General features: G+C 40.6%; 1 protein-coding gene across 1 annotated transcript in view; it reads right to left on the bottom strand.

The window, feature by feature from the left end:
- The window catches only part of RNF38 (ring finger protein 38), a 101,741-nt gene that overhangs the window by 40,195 nt on the left and 43,436 nt on the right, over positions 1–18,110 (bottom strand). The window contains exons 2-4 of the mRNA XM_032772297.1: positions 12,152–12,345; positions 5,837–6,050; positions 1,855–2,022 (exon numbers count right to left, since the gene is read on the bottom strand). Of these exons, the coding sequence (XP_032628188.1) occupies positions 1,855–2,022; positions 5,837–6,050; positions 12,152–12,258 (489 nt within the window). The 5' untranslated portion in view covers positions 12,259–12,345. The remainder of the gene's footprint in view (positions 1–1,854; positions 2,023–5,836; positions 6,051–12,151; positions 12,346–18,110) is intronic.

Consider the following 18,110-nt stretch of genomic DNA (forward strand, 5'->3'; position numbering starts at 1 on the left):
CGGCTCCTGAGAGGCCGGAATCGACGGTGCAGGAACAGGCACTGCCGCGGCAGTTGGCGGTGCCGGGCGATCCGACCTGGAGCTGCGCTCCAACTGCGGTGTGATTGAAGGTACCACAGGAGCCTTGAGTTTCTTGCTCCTTGGGGAGAGTGAGCGGCGCCGGCTGGAGGACTGGGCCGGTGACAGGAGGTGCCGAGGCGTCTTCGCCGGTGCAGGAACAGACGAAGCACTTGTTCCCGGTGCCAGAGACGGTGCCGAGGATGGAGGAGTTAGAGCTGCCTCCATCAAGAGTTGTTTTAGGCGAGAGTCCCACTCTTTTCTGGTCCGGGGCTTGAACGCCTTACAAATACGGCACTTGTCCGACAGATGGCCCTCGCCGAGGCACTTTAAACAGGAGTCGTACGGGTCTCCTGTGGGCATCGGTCGATGGCAGGACGCACAGGGCTTGAAGCCCGGTGAACCGGGCATGGGCCCTGGTGCCGGGGGAGGAGAAGGGGCGAACCCCCGATCCTCTTAAACTATATACACTAACTACAACTATACTAACAGTAATTAATAAAGAACTAGAGAAAAACTATGTAAACTAAGAAGCTAAAGCACAAACGAATCGCTAGGGAGGTGGAGATCAGCTAAGCTGCGCTCCACTGTTCCAACGACCGACATGGGCGGTAAGAAGGAACTGAGGAGTGGTCGGGCCGGCAGGGGTATATATCAGGCACCATACTGGCGCCACTCCAGGGGGCGACCTGCCGGCCCACCGAGTGTTGCTAGGGTAAAAGTTTCTCCGACGAACGTGCACGCGGTGCGTGCACACCTAACTGGAATGGATATGAGCAAGCACTCGAAGAAGAACTAAATGTTGCAAAATGGACTGATATGCTTCTGCATATACACTTCATATAAATATTACATATAAAAAGGTTTATTTATGCATTGTTAAAGTTGAGAAATTAACTCTGAAGTCAGAAAAGTGCTTTACTCAGGAAATTAAGGTTCTTAACACAATATTAGTTCTCACCTAAACCACAATGTTAAGTCACCCCGTTTTCATAACTTCTAGAACTGCAAAACTAAGCCAAGTTCACTATATAGAAAAAAAAGGAATCAGTACAGAAATAGGGGCTAGAGAACTGCTCAGTAGTGTGACTGGTACAGAAGAATTGGTACTGAGAGAAATGCAGCCCTGCACAAAGATTTTTTCCAGTCTTTATGTTCCAAATCATTACTGGGGTGTAGACTCAACATATGTTACTTTCCATTATCACCTTATTTAAAACACACATGAAAACGCAGTTTTCTGGATTGACAGTTTCTTTGTTAATGTGTTTCTAAATAGCTGAGCTATCTTTTCACCCGTGTTAGTCTTTTTTTTCCTTTTTTTTTTTAAAAATCTTACTAGTATTTACACAAATTATTGATTTTAGAGATGTAGCTGTAAGGGCTGGTTTTATATATGCGCGCACACCCTCTCAGGGGAAGGGGTCTCTTACACCTAGTCAATTATTTTAGGGAGCTTCCTACTATTTGATTAACTTTAAAAATCCTTTCCTCCAAATTTCTGAACTTGTTTTGTGAAGCTATGGATGTGTGTCCAGAGACTGGAGCCTAAGCTAGTTCTGACTTTAGTTAAAACATGTTAAGAAAATACTACATCACTATGGAAAAAAAGTACATAAACATAAAACCCGCAACCCTGCATCAAGCTAAAAGGTCTGCTTATACACTCGCACTTTGGCCCAGTGAAGAGTGGATTTCTCTGATGTAAACGGCAAAACCACATTAGCTGTGAAGCCCCAGGCTGCCCACCCCACACACTGGAGATGAAAGCCTGTGTCATTAGATAAACCTACTTACTGGAGGAGGCACACTGCAGACGGGAAGGTGCTGTCCACTGAAAACCACCGAACATCCTGGGACCTGCTGTGTGTTACAAGCTGGTATGTGCTGGCCTGTGCAGAGCGGAATCCCATGTGGTGCCACTGTTGTTACTGTGTATGAGACAGGGACTGTGCCCTGGTGGATCTGCAATGAAACAGTTTTCAGTAATTTTGTTAATTTACACAATTAAGAGGGTTCTGAAAAGTTATGGTTTGACATTTAAAAATAGCAAACTTTCACCTAAATACCAGAAAAATCACATTTTACACTGATGGTATAAAAAAATTACAAACCTGTAACTCCTGTTCTTAAAAAATATCCTCTTCAAGATTACTGCTCTTACATCCATGCTTCCTGAACAACGCCAGGAAGGGAACTCAACTCAAAAACACTGAAACCCTCCAAGACACAAACAGTACGTCTCAGATTCTGTAGGATCCCCCTTGTGTGTTTCAAAAAGGAGACAGTAACTCCCACATAAAAGCCAATTAAAATCAGAAGGAAAAATGTACAAGTAGCTAAACAGTCTTCCAAACTCTGATGGGAAGAGTGGCTAAATGATTTTCCACAGAGATATCAAAGAAAAAAAAAATCAGATCATTTTTTTCTCCCAAGATAACCGTCTTTGCACATTCCCACTCTAAGGAGAAAGCTCAAGGGATATCTCTAAAATAAACATAACAGAACAGTGGATAAAACCAAAGGCTAATTTAAAAGCTAGAAAGGGAAAGGCTACATACCTCAAAGCACCACAATTACAGGTAACTGCCACTAAGGACCCACACTCCTGGTCTGAAAATGCTCAGGGCCGGGAATTAGCAACATTTACTACAACTCAACATTCAAACCCGAGGGTCTAAAAGACAGAGGACCCCAACCACTGCTTGGTTTCTTACACTATATCAGAAATCTCCAGTAAAGACTCGAAAGAATTAGAGACAAGGAGTGTGGATCCATAAAAGGCAATTATCTGGAAAAACCCCTCTTCTTCCTTCATGAATTGCTTGCCTAGATTCCGCTCTTGGGGAATTAACAAGCAGGAACAAACCAGCACACAGATGGAAATAAATACAAATTAGGGCTGTCAAATTATTTAAAAAATGGATCTCAATTGCAAAATTAAAAAAATAATTGCAATTAATCCGTTTTAATCGCAATGTTAAACAAGAATAGAATACCATTTAAAATTTTTTGGATATTTTCTACATTTTCCAAATCTACTGATTTCAGTCACAACACAAAATACAAAGTGTACAGTGCTCACTTTATTTTATTACAAATATTTGCACTGTAAAAAGAAACAAGAAATAGTGTTTTTCAGTTCATCTCATACAAGTACAGTACGGGGGGGGGAGGGATAGCTCAATGGTTTGAGTACTGGCCTGCTAAACCCAGGGTTGGGAGTTCAATCCTTGAGGGGGCCATTTGGAGATTTAGTCAGGGATTGGTCCTGCCTTGAGCAACAGGTTGGACTAGATCAGGGGTCAGCAAAATTTCAGAAGTGGTGCGCCAAGTCTTCATTTATTCACTCTAATTTAAGGTTTCAAGTGCCAGTAATACATATTAACATTTTTAGGAGGTCTCTTTCTATAACTAAACTATTGTTGTATGTAAAGTAAATAAGTTTTTTAAAGTGTTTAAGAAGTTTCATTTAAAAATTACATTAAAATGCAGAACACCCCAGACCAGTGACCAGAACCCAGGCAGTGTGAGTGCCACTGAAAATCAGCTTGTGTGCTGCCTTAGGCACAGGTGCCATAGGTTGACTACCCCGGACTAGATGACCACCTGAGGTCCCTTCCAAAAGGGGAGAGGGGCAGGTAACAGCTCAGTGGTTTGAGCATTGGCCTGCTAAACCAAGGGTTGTGAGTTCATCATTAAGGGGGCGATTTAGGAAACCGGGGTAAAAATCTGTCTGGGGATTGGTCCTGCTTTTAGCAGGGGGTTGAACTAGATGACCTCCTGAGGTCCCTTCCAGCCCTATGATTCTATGAGTAGTGCAATCTCTATTGTGCAAGTGCAATTCACAAATGTAGATTTTTATATATATAACTGAACTCAAAAATAAATCAATGTAAAACTTCAGAGCCTATAAGTACACTCAGTCCCTATTTCTTGTTCAGTTAATCACTAAGACAAACCAGTCTGTTTATATCTACGGGAAATACTGCTGCCTACTTCTTATTTACATCACCTAAAAGTGAGAACAGGCATTTGCATGGCACTGCTATAGCCAGCGTTTTAAGGTATTTACATGCCAGATATGCTAAACATTTGTATGGCTTTTCATGCTTTGTTAGCATAATTTAAAATCAATATATCTGAAAATATAGAAAAATCAACCAAAAATATGTACAATAAATTTACATGGATATTCTATTATTGTTTAACAGTGCAATTAAAGATGTGATTAACTGCAATTAATTTTTTTAAATTGAGTTAATTTGTTTTGAGTTAATTGCTTGAGTTAACTGCAATTAATTGACAGCCCTAACATAAATTAAAGACAACTGCTCTCCTGATCTGCTACAGAACAAACAAGTATCACTACACAGATGACAGTCTTGCATACCTCCATGACAAAAACATTGTGGGAAGATAGTCCAAGTGGCCTTTGACTTGGCTCAGGCATCACTGCAGACTTTTTGTAGCAGGGATAGCAGAGGTTTCTAGGCAATGACTGCTAGGCACTGATGGCAGTGCCAGATGTGAGTCAGGAGAGGACTACCTCTCTCAGACCAACCATGGCAACGAGGAGGAAGTGATCCCTTCCCTGAAGTAGAGTCAGTGTCAAGGACCAGCATGAAGGACCCTCAAGTAACCACGGCGACAAGACCTTGGCAACACTGACACACGAGTCATAGAAGATGCCAAGAGGGCACAGAAGCAGTGCTGCAGGACCTGTTTTCCCCCAGACACGCCCTGATGTAATCTCATCATCCAGAGTGGGAGGACAAATTTGGTGTTCATTTTGAGGTGCTCCAGCAAGTTGATCAATTATCAGACATAAGGGAAAATTCAGAGAAGGCCAGAAGGACTGTTAGCTTAAACCTGTACACTCGAAGTTCACAGGTGCACAATGTAGATGTCTGCTTATTGAGAACTTTGCACAGTGATCCCTTATCCGCACTGACGACATTAGTTTACAGGCAGAGTTTTAAAGCATTAATTTTAACGTAAAGCTCTGAACAGTTTGTGACCTGGCTATCTGACAGGCTAACTCCCTCCCCACATGATGCTAGGTAGTTGCAGTCAACAAATGCACTTGGCCTATAAGCCCTCTGATATGAGCAGGGTGGGGCTATGCTAGCGGGACATCATCTCCAAAGGGTCCTTGATTCTGGAAATGGCTCCACCTCTTGGTGTCTCAATCCAAAACTTAACTTTTAGGATATGCTGCAAAGATTAACTTCTTTCTGGGGCATTTGGGGAGGGAGTTGCCTGAGGCTTAGAACAACAGATTTGGGGCTGAAAACAGGAGTTTATTAGATTCTATCCGCATGAAGGCATTGTGAATTATATGTTAATATTGTCTACTTTAATCCTGTAAAAGCACCTAGAGCTAAAGATATGTATTTTATTTCAGGGTTTATGAATGCTACTTCACAACTACCACACCCCCTCTCAAACTAAATTCACTTCAGAAGCAGAAAAATTATGTTTCAAAAGTGTGATCTGAAGGCCTTTGGAACTGTGCTGATGGCTGCCTTGGCCAAATCAGTAACTTTCACTCTGTTAGGCTTTATTTGATTTTTTTTTTTTAAATCACCAATATTTTATGGTATTTTCACTGCTGTATGTTACTAGTGCACCATCATGACCCTTGAAAGAAACTGCCACAACAGACTGCCAGCAGTAGTTACCACAGTGTTCTATTATCAATGCCAACTACTTGGAGTTTTTGAAAGTCTTAGAGAAATGCAGTGTCCTTAGCACATTCAGCCCAACATTCTCATACCTGTTCATGAATGTCGACCATCACTGCGTTCTGCTGTGGCGGATGAGCGGCTGGGTGCAACATACGGGGGGATACATTCGGTGGGTGGAAGGCTCGGGGCTCTTCTATTGCTTGTTGCTGTCCGTAGGGGAGATGGTGATAGTTTTCGTCTTGACTAATGGAATTATGTCGAGACAGGCGATCCCTTCTTGCTCTCTGGCGTCTAACAGGAGGACTGGGAACACATTAAAAGGGAAGACGTCATACAAATTGCCATAGGCCTCTTTCTTAAACAATATCATACATAATCCAATACTGAGGACAAGTCTATACTAGACAGTTCCGTCAACATTGTTATGTCAGCTAGGGATGTGATTTTACTTTTTAAAAAGACAGTGGTATACTGATAAAAGCCTTAGTATAGATGCAATTATTTCACGATACAAGTGATTATACCAAAATATGCCAGTCAGGAGAACCAGCATAAGCTAAATTAATATAAGCACTTTTATACAGATATTGTATACACAAGATACATTAAAAGAACATGCAGGTTGCCAAGTCAAGCACTCAAAAAGTTAGAAAATGCCAGGATTAAGGTTGCTTGTGCAATCTTGTACGTATGCATGAGGATACAGTCTACAAGGATATGATCACACCCTTTTTCCCAAAGGATCCCTGACTCATTCAGCACACAACTATTCAATATTTTCTCTTCATTATTCAGTGTGTGGCCTCAGGCTTTATTTAGTGCACACTATTCAAACTCTGCTCTGAAGACAAAATTATTAATTTCTTCATGGGCTTTTTCTATGGCACTTAATGTAGTAGCTGAATGCTTCACAAACTTTTGTTTATTTTCCCACCACCCTTGTGAGCTAAGGTGGTGGTATCTCCATTTTACAGAGGGGGAACTCAGACAGAGATTAATATAAAAATTATCCACTCATTTTTGGATGCCCAATTTGAGGCACCTAAAACTGGATTACGGAGCATAACATAGCTCTTTCGGTGATCAAAGCACAGATCCTATTGACTTTATTTGCAACTGAGAGTGCTCAGGCCTTCTGTTAATTAGATGCCAGGGTCTGAAGTCAGCGCTCAGAAAATGAGCCATTAATGACTACCTGTAAGAAGTTTAGTTTAAGTGACTTGCCTGGTCTCTGGAGCATGCCCATTGCAAACAAAATCTTTGGGAAATGGTTTTGCTCTAGCAAGAGCATATGCAAACTGCACTTTTCCAAGTCTTATAATTTGGCCAAATTTGGGTAGATTTTCACAAGAACAGGAAAAGGCAAATTTGACATAGGCCATCCTCTGGCCAAATTTAAAGTCTCTGCTGCAAAGCATGGGGGCACTTTTTCCTCAAACAAAAAGACACCAGACTGTTTTAACATGGACAAAACAACATTATTTTCCTCTCACCTCATTCTCCAAAAATAGAAAAAAAAAATTGTTTTGGTTGAAATCTCTTCCCCCACCCCTCCCAAAAACACACCCAGGATAGAAAATTTCAGTTCAAATTATTAAAGTTTGTTTTCAGTTGCTTATAACTTTGCCAGTGTCTTATAATGGGAACTGTCAGGCAACCTCAACAACAAGTGTTGTTACCAACCCTGCTTATAATTACTTATAACACTGATGGCAGTTTCAACATTTTGAAAAAACTAAACAAACAGAGATGCCCTAGTTTCCCCTGCTATTTATTTTTAGACACATAGCTTTTTTAGCTTCAGTTCTGCCTTTACCTTTCCATAAGTAGTCCCAATGGTCAAGCTTTACTTCTGTTAATTATCCAGAAGGAAACAAGGCATAACAAAAACTTTCAACATTTTTTGGGCACTTTTCTACATACTGATTTATGGGCAGTACAAAACATAGTACTCTGAAAAAAAACAGAACTTGATGCAAACAGACTTCTCCTAGGTGATCAGATACAGGTCAGAATTGCAAAGAAATGTCCCTTTCCTTAGGTGAAACTCTGAGATAACCTCCAGATGTGTAGCTCTAGCAGATGACTAACTTGGAATTATTGGGAATGCTTCAAGCAAAGTACTCACAACCTGCACTTAACATTCATATTGCAGTAGGGCTCATAGGCCTCAACCAGTTTGGGCCTCATTGTGCTGGGTAATACATAAGAATAGTAAATGACAGGCTTTGTCTCTAAAAACTTAAAAGACAAGGCATAACTTGTGGACCAAACAAATGAAACAAGATTGGGGAAACGGAGCAACAAATAAATATAACCAGATGCATGCAATTCTTAGCTAGTAACAACAATCACAGAGGTCTGTAACTGGAGATTCCAGATCACTGTATTGAGCTGTTCAATATAAGTACTCTTCTCCCCCCCATTCCCCCCCGTAACTTTTTTAATGTTCTCAATCAGGGAGCAGAGTATCAGACCTACTGCCATGGAGCTGATGCGGAGGAACATGAGGGTATAAGACTGAGGAGAAGGCAGAGGGAAGATGGTGTGTTATACATCAGGGCAGGCAGGAAGAATGGGGATGGAAGCTGGAGCGTGGCAGAGAAAGGACGAAAGGGGAAAAAATGGCAGCTCCATCTTCCCAAATAGTAGAGGGCAAACCATGGAGACCCTTTCCCTGCAGCTGAGAGAATTCTACCCTTGCGTCCACAACGGTGAATGTCAAATCTAAATAAATCACAAATTGGGATGACAGCTGATTTTTGAGTTGCAGAGGGAAGAAGGAAGACTAATAAATAAAGCTCATTTTGAATCAAGATTTTCTGGGGTCTTGCTTTTTTTAAAATGCTTGGTGTTGGCAGAACTGATTTATTTCCTAGCCACTTGGTGACCGACAGCTTCAAAACAGTCTCCAGTCAGAGCATGCACAGGTTTTGTTACATGGGCAACAGACTAAAGGATATACACAGTGACTGAGTCTAAACCTGATAAAACTTGAAGGAAGTTCATCAGAAGAAGGGCAAATTAACTTGACTTTTAAACAGTGTAGCCCTAAGGATTAATTTGCTTGTTTGCATTTTTTTTTAAACGCAAATTTAAGTATTTGATGTAATAGGCTTATAAATGTATATAGTTTGGCTGTAATGCAAGAGACCTACAGGCCAAAACCCTGTATGTTAAGCTAAGGCAAAGTTAGCACATTTTGGGACCCTTACCCAAAAAAGTAAAAATAAACAAAACACCCACACAAATGTTTAGAAACCTTTTGCCTAAACCAATAAACAATGAAAAATGGCAAAGGGAATTTTTTTACGGACCTAACAAGTACACCACAAATGCGTACATACCTGTTATTGATACGCACACACATATTAGCCTATGGGGTAAGTGTACCCTAACATTTTTGTGGGGAAAGAATAAAATTTGGGCATAAGAGAAAGGATTTCCAACCAATGCTCTACAAAAAGGCGATGCATCTCATCATCAGAGAGGCAATCTACCCACATATCTACTCCTGTCTACTCTTAATTTGCTTCCACCCTCAACAACGTATCAATTGTACCCATCTACTACAGCTATTAACAGGCCGTACTTTATTTCTCTTCAGACTGTAAGTTTAAGGGACTAGAGTAAGCTTGGTTTCCCTACACCTTATTTCAGTTTAAAATTTATTAAGTTAAAGATTAAACAGCTTTAACAACTCCACATTTAGCTTCCTTCGCTAGAGGTGTAAAAACGGAACTGCCACAGGCATGGCCCCGTATCTTCCAACACCAGGTTATTAAAACAAAAGTGTTAAGTATTAAAGTTTGCAGCACATAATATTGTATCATCATATGTCTCTCTAAAATAACAGTAATACAATTGTAACTCTAATCCTAACCATTTTACCATTTGCTTACTATTTCATTAATATTAAAAGGTCTTTATAACTATATCTGTCTCAGTGTAAGCTTCTTGTCATACCCCAAAGGTCCTTTTATAAACTCTGTAAAGCCTAATTCAGAACAAACTATCTTCTGATCAAACTAATTGGCAAGCCAAAACCCATACTAATATCCATAATAGCTATTAATATTATTAATTAAAATTAATTAAATAAAATACAATTAAATAAATAAATTAAATCAACATTACTAACACACGACAAATCAGGCTACAACAGAATTATGTAAAAGCCTATTGAGCTTATTTTACTAGTAATCTACTTTTTATTTGGTACGATGGTGCCTGGAAACCCCATGCAAGTTTGAGGCCCACTGTGCTAGGCACTGTACAGAGAGTTCCTGTTCTGAGGAGGTTAGTCTAAACACAGAGACATGTGACAAGACACAGGACAAGGGGCCAAAACAGATTCACAGTTCAATGTCAGTTGAAGAACTGAGAATAAAATACAGGTCTCCTGAGTCACAAGACAACTGCCTATCCGCTGGACCATGTTGCCTCTCTCTACGCAGTAATCCAAGAAATCAACTCATTGACTCGGCATTATTAGTTCTGACTGCTGGCTGTATGAAAACAAATATAATTTTGCAAGTTGTGACCCAAAGCTTCCAGGACTTGTGACTCTAAAGACTTCTTTAATAATGAGTAACAATGTGCTATAGTTTCAATAAACTAACAGAATGCCAATTGACAATTTTTAACTTTGTGGATAGAAGAGTCTGTTTCTGATCTCAAAAGCCTGTTTTTTGCATTCATAAAAATGTATGGCTTCTCCTAAAGTTGGAGAACGTAAAGAATCACTTTTTCTGAAATGAACATAGGGAAATATGTTTTAAGCTCGTGTTAGGTGACAAAAACCATTCCGAAACTATTGTGAGAGAGCAAACGCTTGTGTTTGCGATAATTAACTAGAACAGTAAAAAGGTCTTTATTTTTAAGCTTTACAATGCCACTGGCGCAGGCACCAGTTCAACATGGCCACCCAAAACTCTATTCTTCCATGACTACTTGAGCTTATTCCAAAAACTCTGCTTCAAAGAGGCTTATGAACCATAGCCCAAAACTAAATTAAGATAAAAATGTACTCTTGCAATACATGCACCACACATCTAAGCAATCACAATACTACTTGCATCAACCTTGTCTGTTTTATTCATTTTCATTTGAAATTAGATTGTACGTTTATTAGAGAAGGACAAAGTTGTAAGTGTCATGCACATTTATTGCACTATAAAAATATAATTAGTCTACTACTACTGGTAGTAGCAGAGCCGGTTTTAGGAAGTGCAGGGCCAGATTCGAATAGTTTTGATTGGGCCCCGGCAGGGATGACTCACCTGGCAGCGCTCCGGGTTTTCGCTCCGGGTCTTCCGCGGCAATGAAGGACTCGTCGCCAAAATGCTGCCGAAGACCCGGAGCGACTGAAGGACATCTCACCGAAGTCCCAGAGTGCCGCTGGGTGAGTAAAAATTGAAAAGGCGCCTAAGTTAGGCGCTTTTCTTTAGGGCATGGGACCCAATTCAAGGGAATCAGCCTAAAGCCGGCCCTGGGTAGTAAGCCTGTCCAGAAATAGGAATCTTTAGTTTTTGCTTAAAAGAACAAGAGTACTTGTGGCACCTTAGAGACTAACAAATTTATTTCAGCATGAGCTTTCGTGAGCTACAGCTCACTTCTTCAGATGCACAGAATGGAACACAAAGACAGGAGATATTTATACGTACAGAGAACATGAAAAGATGGAAGTATGCATACCAACAGGAAGAGTCTAATCAATTGAGATGAGCTATCGTCAGCAGGGGGGAAAAAAAAACTTTTGAAGTGATAATTAAGATGACCCACAGAAGGTGTGAGGTTGACTTTCTGACACATTGTGTGTGTGTAAAACACACCAATGTAATGTACAGTATTAGAGCAACAAACGGATTCTTACTGAAATTCTCCCTCTACAACTGTACGTGTCCACACGAAATTATAGGAAGACAGTACATTGACCTTATGAATTACTTCCAATACCAGTTTTCAGCAGTGATAATAGCAAATATTTATCAACAAAGCTTTCAAAATTAGTATTTATCACATAGGGTACGCCAAAACTTGGAATTTCAAAGCGCTGCCGCGGCAGCGCTTTGAAGTGTGAGTGTGGTCAGAGCGGCAGTGCTGGGAGAGAGCTCTCCCAGCGCTGCATGTAAACCACATCCTCTACGGGTGTAGCGTGCAGCGCTGGGAGCCGCGCTCCCAGTGCTGCCGCCCTGATTACACTGACGCTTTACAGCGCTGTATCTTGCAGCGCTGTAAAGTGTGAGTGTAGCCATACCCATAGTCTTGTATAACTAGGCGTCTTCTGCTACGAATACTTCACTTCTAATGCTAATGAATCACTGCTGCCTTGAAAAAGGTCTCGCCTGAATCAGCAGACAAGCTAGCAAGAAAGCACTTCACAATCTGACTAATCCATTTACCTCCTCCTGTTGCGTGCAGGTGTGTTGCATCGTTCCCCTGAGAAGTGATGTTGGTTGGGTCGAGCTGAAGGAGGCTGCCTATTTGATGTCATCTCCCATGGTCGCATTGGTGATGATGGGGCTGGTGATGCTGCTGTATAGTCAAAGACTGAATGAGAAAGGCGTTGTCTCTTAGGACTCGGACTATCTTCACTCTATGCAAATGTAAAAAATAAACACACCTGAGTGATTCATACCCCAGACACATTGTTCTGTATTAGTACTGCAGTTTACATCTGTGGGGAAATAAAACTGAAGTAGACTCTACACATTCAAAACAAAATATCACTTGAAGTTAAATATCTAGTTGTCACATCATGAAGGCAATGGATTCTACAATTATTTTATGGCTTCCCCACCCCAAATACATTTTTATTACAGAATTCAGTGCAGTATTTAAAAAAATTCTAATGTTGAGGTAGAAACAAAGTTACCAGAGACACAAAGCTAAAAAATGTCTGTTTCGAGAGAGCAAGGGCTTTTTTTTTGATATATGGGCTCTTCCAAAAATGTTGCTGGCTAATCACCAATTTCATGCCAATGGGATCCATATTTGACAATCATTAAATAGTCTGCCATATGGAGTTCTAGCTCAGCATGCGCACCCCATATCCACTAGGAGGATGATCACTATCAGCTTATTAGACATCTGATTTGTATTGCAGCCAATTTTAGTTCTGCTAACTCAGCTCAGATGTGTTTCTTGTCCTTTAACTTGTTAGTGCAAGACTGGCAATGAACAAGTGTAAAAAGAATGTGACAAAAGTGTCAGCTAAGTCAATGTAATTTTTACTTTAAAAAGTTATCTGGTTAGACACCTTTTTCCTATCTGACCATCTATTTTGCTGACACAAAGAATTCTAATTGACTACAGGAGGCCAAATTGCTCCAACATCTCCTGTGTTGACACCACCTCAAATTTTATTACCCAACAGAATAGGTATTGGGTAATTATCTCCCAACATCTTCTGTGGAAAGGCAACTGATGCCAAGAAAATTCAGCTTCTCTGCTACAGCCTTGTCTGTCTCAATTTCTTTTTTTACTCTCTGACAGTCCAGTTGACCTACTCATTCTTTGCAAGCTTTCTGCTTCACATATTTTAAAAATGCATCTCTCTGTGGCTATCTACTCTTCAAAAATCCCTGCCTTCATAAAATATACATATGTATATACTTCATCTGCCATGGTTTATGTTATTTTTATTAGTTTCACTAATTTTGCATTTACATTTTCAGAAGAATACTTGGTTTGGCTTGAATACTCTTTTCATCTCTGACAATTAACCACATCTTTACCTTCCCGTTTCCTTTTCAGTTTAGGGATATGCATAGTCTTCATATCTATTATAGGCTAAGGATTTTTACTTTCCTAAGTTTTTACTTCAGGGCCTTTTTGATCAGCTCCCTTCCCTCCCCAATCTCCCTTTCTAAAGCTAAGTGCGGAGTGACAGGTTTATTTTTTATATGAAATTCCTCCCTGAGGATGCAGTACTTAAATTATAATCACTAATAACTGTAAGGCTACAATTACTTTGAGATACAGAAGTTGGTCAAAAGTTAGGAGTAAGTAAAAAAAACCACCTTTCCTCTTGTGTGCTTTAGGACTAGGTATTCCAACAAGTATTCTAGTAAGTCAAGCAACCATTTCCCTAAACCTTGCCCCGTTGTGATGTTTGAATGCTGGTAACTGACATTTCCCATTATCATCATTTCACTGATTTAGTTGTTTCTTTGACCTCCCTCAACACTGTACATTTAAAACCTCTTCCAGATCAGACCACCAACTGCCTGAAGGAGAAAAGGGTGCAGCATAAAAGCATAGTAAGCAGTACCTGAGCAGTACCTTTGACATGCTTCAAGTTCCTACTTTGTTTTTAAATTTATGTTTAAAGTTAGTGTGAAGAATGAGGCAAGTCATGAAGGCAAGGTTCTATGGTTCATGGCCAAAATGAGAGTTTTCAAAGATAGTTTTGGAAACAGGAACTTGTATGCTTAAGGTGAGTGGGTCAGATCCAGAGAGGTATATGTACCGATAGGTAAATACGGCAAAAAGGCCAGGCACACTTGGAAGCTATAGAGAACCATATGAAAACAAACAGGTGCAGATGGGAGGATGAGATGAAAGGATTCAGTAAGCTGGCAGAGGGGGCAAAGCTCAGTGAAAGGTAACAGGTACTCGTATTCACCACTGTTGGTGAGACTGGGGAGTTTTCAAGCTACTGTTTGGCTAACAAACTTTGATTGGTAATGCCATGTATCTGGCACCTTTCCTTAGCACTAAATTTACGCTTAAATACCTCTTCCCCTACCCCCTACCTCTCCAAATGTCCAAAAAAGCATATTTATCCTGGAACACTGGTTCTTTTGATTATTTTGTCTCTGAAGAGATGCACTCCAAAAACAAAAGACAGCTCATGAGTTTATAGGAGATGGCAGAGATGTACCAAACTAACAAGCTGCTAGGTGGTTACCCTTCATCATTCCAAATTACTATTTAGTATATCTACTCCAAACCCCATAATATGTGCTAATTGCCTTCTATGTTAAGCAACAGTAATTCCATCCCAACTTGTCCATTAGAAAGAAAATAACGATAAAATCATTTTCTGAACTACATATGAAAGCACGCTTTTAAAACCTAATTATGTTTTTCTGAGCTGGAAAAAAAATAACCTAAAGCTAAATCCTAACTTCTTCATAAATTAGTGTCATTAAGAAAAAAACATTGGTGCTTTTTCTTGGCTTTAATTAAGAAACCAATTCTCATGAGATGATTGTAACAGGGTTACAAGAACATATTGCAAAGAGTAACATGGAATTAGTGGCAGAAACATTCCATACAAATTAAGATCTATTTACATTTCAATTACACTGAACTCATGGCAGAGCTAGCTACAAACAGTATAATTTTGCAGTCTATAATACCTTAAGTTGGCAAATGCGATGCTATATTTGTACTGTATGTCATTTGTTGCAATATTTACATCTCCCCAAATTTCATGCCAATATTCAACAGGCCAGCTCAGAGTCCCTGGACTACCTCCTTTGCTGACAGGCCATTCTGCGTTGTCTGATTTTGCTGCAGCCAAACAAGCAGCAAGAACAGAATGACATTGGCCCGATAGCTGTGGAAGATGCAGTTTATTTTTATAAGTTACATAAATTAAAAATTGATACGACAAAAGCCAGGAACTAAAAGATTGCATTGATTCAAACATGAATTTCTAGGAGTGCAAACAACATCTGCACAAAACACAGCACATTTCATACATCAATGCACCAATGCCAGAAAGACTTCATGATAGGCATCCCATGTTACCACTGAAAGAAGATGAAGTTTATGCCAAGGCAGAATTAGGATTGAAATTAAATCCACAAGAGTCAGGAAAATCACAATTAGTGTTCCCCTAGCAAATCTATATCCCTTCCCCTGTAACTGTGCACTATGATACCTTATTATGTAGACACACCAGTAGTGAGCCATGACATTATTTAGCAAAGAATTAAACCATTTGTAAAATGCATCCTTCTCTTATACTATTTAGTATGAATTGGAGTGGAATCCCGATACATTGTTGACGCGACCATTCTGTTATACTTTTGAATACTTTTTACAGCCATTCTGTATGATTTATGTTAATGCTGCTCATCTTTGTGCTCTTATGAGAAAGGGTAAGTTGCTAATTTAGGCTTTTTACAAAAGCAGATGTTTTTACCAAGACAATAATATTGTCATAACATTTGATGTGGTCTCCTTTCCCCCTTAAGTTGTAAAGGTTACATGGAGCTTTCTGTATCTTAGCAGTTGTGTATGCCAGGTGACAGCTTGAAAATGTCACAAAACTTAGACAAGGCCTAAGATGCCCCTGCCTCCCTGATCCCCTGCATATACTCGCAGAGCTGGGTCCTGCAGATTTAGGGTAAATGATGATAGATGCTGCTAGGAGGCAGAAGGGAGCCACCTCCAAATACCCACAGAATAAGACAGCTAAGGGACCCTACTTGGAGGGAAGGAGATCAACATAGGCTCTTCCCCAGGCCATGTGGCTAAAGGAGGCTGAAGAGCTGAGAGTGAATTCCTGATGGCAGTAAGGCAGGGCGGCAATACCCGACAGAAGAGACTAAGGGTATGGCTACACTTGCAGCTGCACAGCGCTGCTGTGGGAGCGCTCCCGCGGCAGCGCTCTGAAGTGCGAGTGTGGTCGCGGCGCCAGCGCTGGGAAAGACCTCTCCCAGTGCTGCAGGTACTCCACCTCCCCGTGGGGATTAGCTTACAGCGCTGGGCACTGTTTACACTGGCGCTTTACAGCGCTGTAACTTGCTGTGCTCAGGGGGGTGTTTCTTCACACCTGTAAGCAAGGCCTGATTGCTGCTTTTGGACCACACTTATCCATTTGGAGGTTTAGGGCCACAATCCTTGATTAGGCTGCAAGATGTCATGGGGTCAAAGCCCACCTGAGTCCACTGAGCGTACTTGTTTTTGGCTTGCACTGGCATGCAGACAGACTAGAGATGGAAAAAATGTTTCTGAATATAGTTTATACAATACTGTATACAAATTTGCATAGTCCCATGAGACCTTTTTAAAGAAACTGATGACATATAGCAGAATGTCATTTTACTTTAAGCACCGTAACGCCTCCAAATAAATAAATATTTATACATTAAAAATGTGAAACCTCTTCCTAAAGAAAGATCTTTCAAATAAAAGGAATCAAAGATGTGACAAGTATGTCCAGGCTTAATGGATAAAGACCATTAGAAGTAGGTGTTTCTCCTACAGGAAAACATGACATGAAAAAGCACATGAAGATGTTAACTATGTTGAACTTTGAATCCGATTATGATCTCCTGACAACCAGTTAAACTGAATTACACTGAGACATCTGTACCTCATTTTCAACTTGCAGACTCAAGACAATATTGCATTGATTTGTACCCCAGCGTTACAATCAGAAATTAGCAATTTTTAAAATGAATGCTTAGCTCAGGGGAGGCCAAACTGCGGCTCGTGAGCCACATATGGCTCTTTTACAGTTAAAGTGCAGCTACCGGAATCCCCTCTACTCCTCCCGCATTCTCCACCTACCAGACTGGGGGAAAGGGAGAGGAGGGGAAGAGACAGAGCTTGAGACTTCTGCCTTGCAGCAGGCTGGTGGGGTATGGGTTTCTACTCAGCAGAGTGGGGGATCTCAGGGCTTCAGCCCTGTGGGTTGCGGCTGCCAGATCTCAGGGCTTCAGCAGGAGCAGGACTGAAGCCCCAAGACCCGCAGATGCCTCCTGTGGGGCAGAAGCCCTGAACCCAGCAGGCACGCCCTGGCTCTCAAACTTCTGAAGATTTTCGTATGTGGTTCAGAGGGTCAGTAAGTTTGGCCACCCCTGGCTTAGCTCGTACAGAACATAGCAGAAACTGTGAGAAACCTGCAGCGAAACCCTAAATTTTCTACTTGAACAGATATCTATCATCGCTGCTCATGGAGTATTGCTCATCTCACAGACCAACAGGAGCCAAAAATGCTACTGACAGGACACCAACACGGATGCTGACATCTTTGTCAATTACGAGCCGGCTTTTCACTGGTTTTAGCAAGTGTCTCTTTAATATAAGGTTTTGTATTTCACAAAATTTTCAGGTTTTTAATTTTAAAAGAAATCCATCCCAGATCTTAGATTAAAACAGATCCTGAATCTTCCTCGTCCTGCAAATTCAGGGCTATCAAAACTATATAAGACTACTACTTCTATATTAGACCTCAACATAATCACAAAAAAAGATAGTGTAATATATTTATTGTAGTCTCCACTATGAATTAATTCACTGCTCTACAGCCAAAATGCTTCTGAAATAAATGTAGTCAAACTTTACTAATTCTGGGTCACTGAGAACGAAAATGATGCTTAAAATTGTTGATTGGCTCTA

This window comes from Chelonoidis abingdonii, chromosome 6 (assembly GCF_003597395.2).
Source record: "Chelonoidis abingdonii isolate Lonesome George chromosome 6, CheloAbing_2.0, whole genome shotgun sequence".
NCBI classification, from domain to species: Eukaryota; Metazoa; Chordata; order Testudines; family Testudinidae; genus Chelonoidis; species Chelonoidis abingdonii.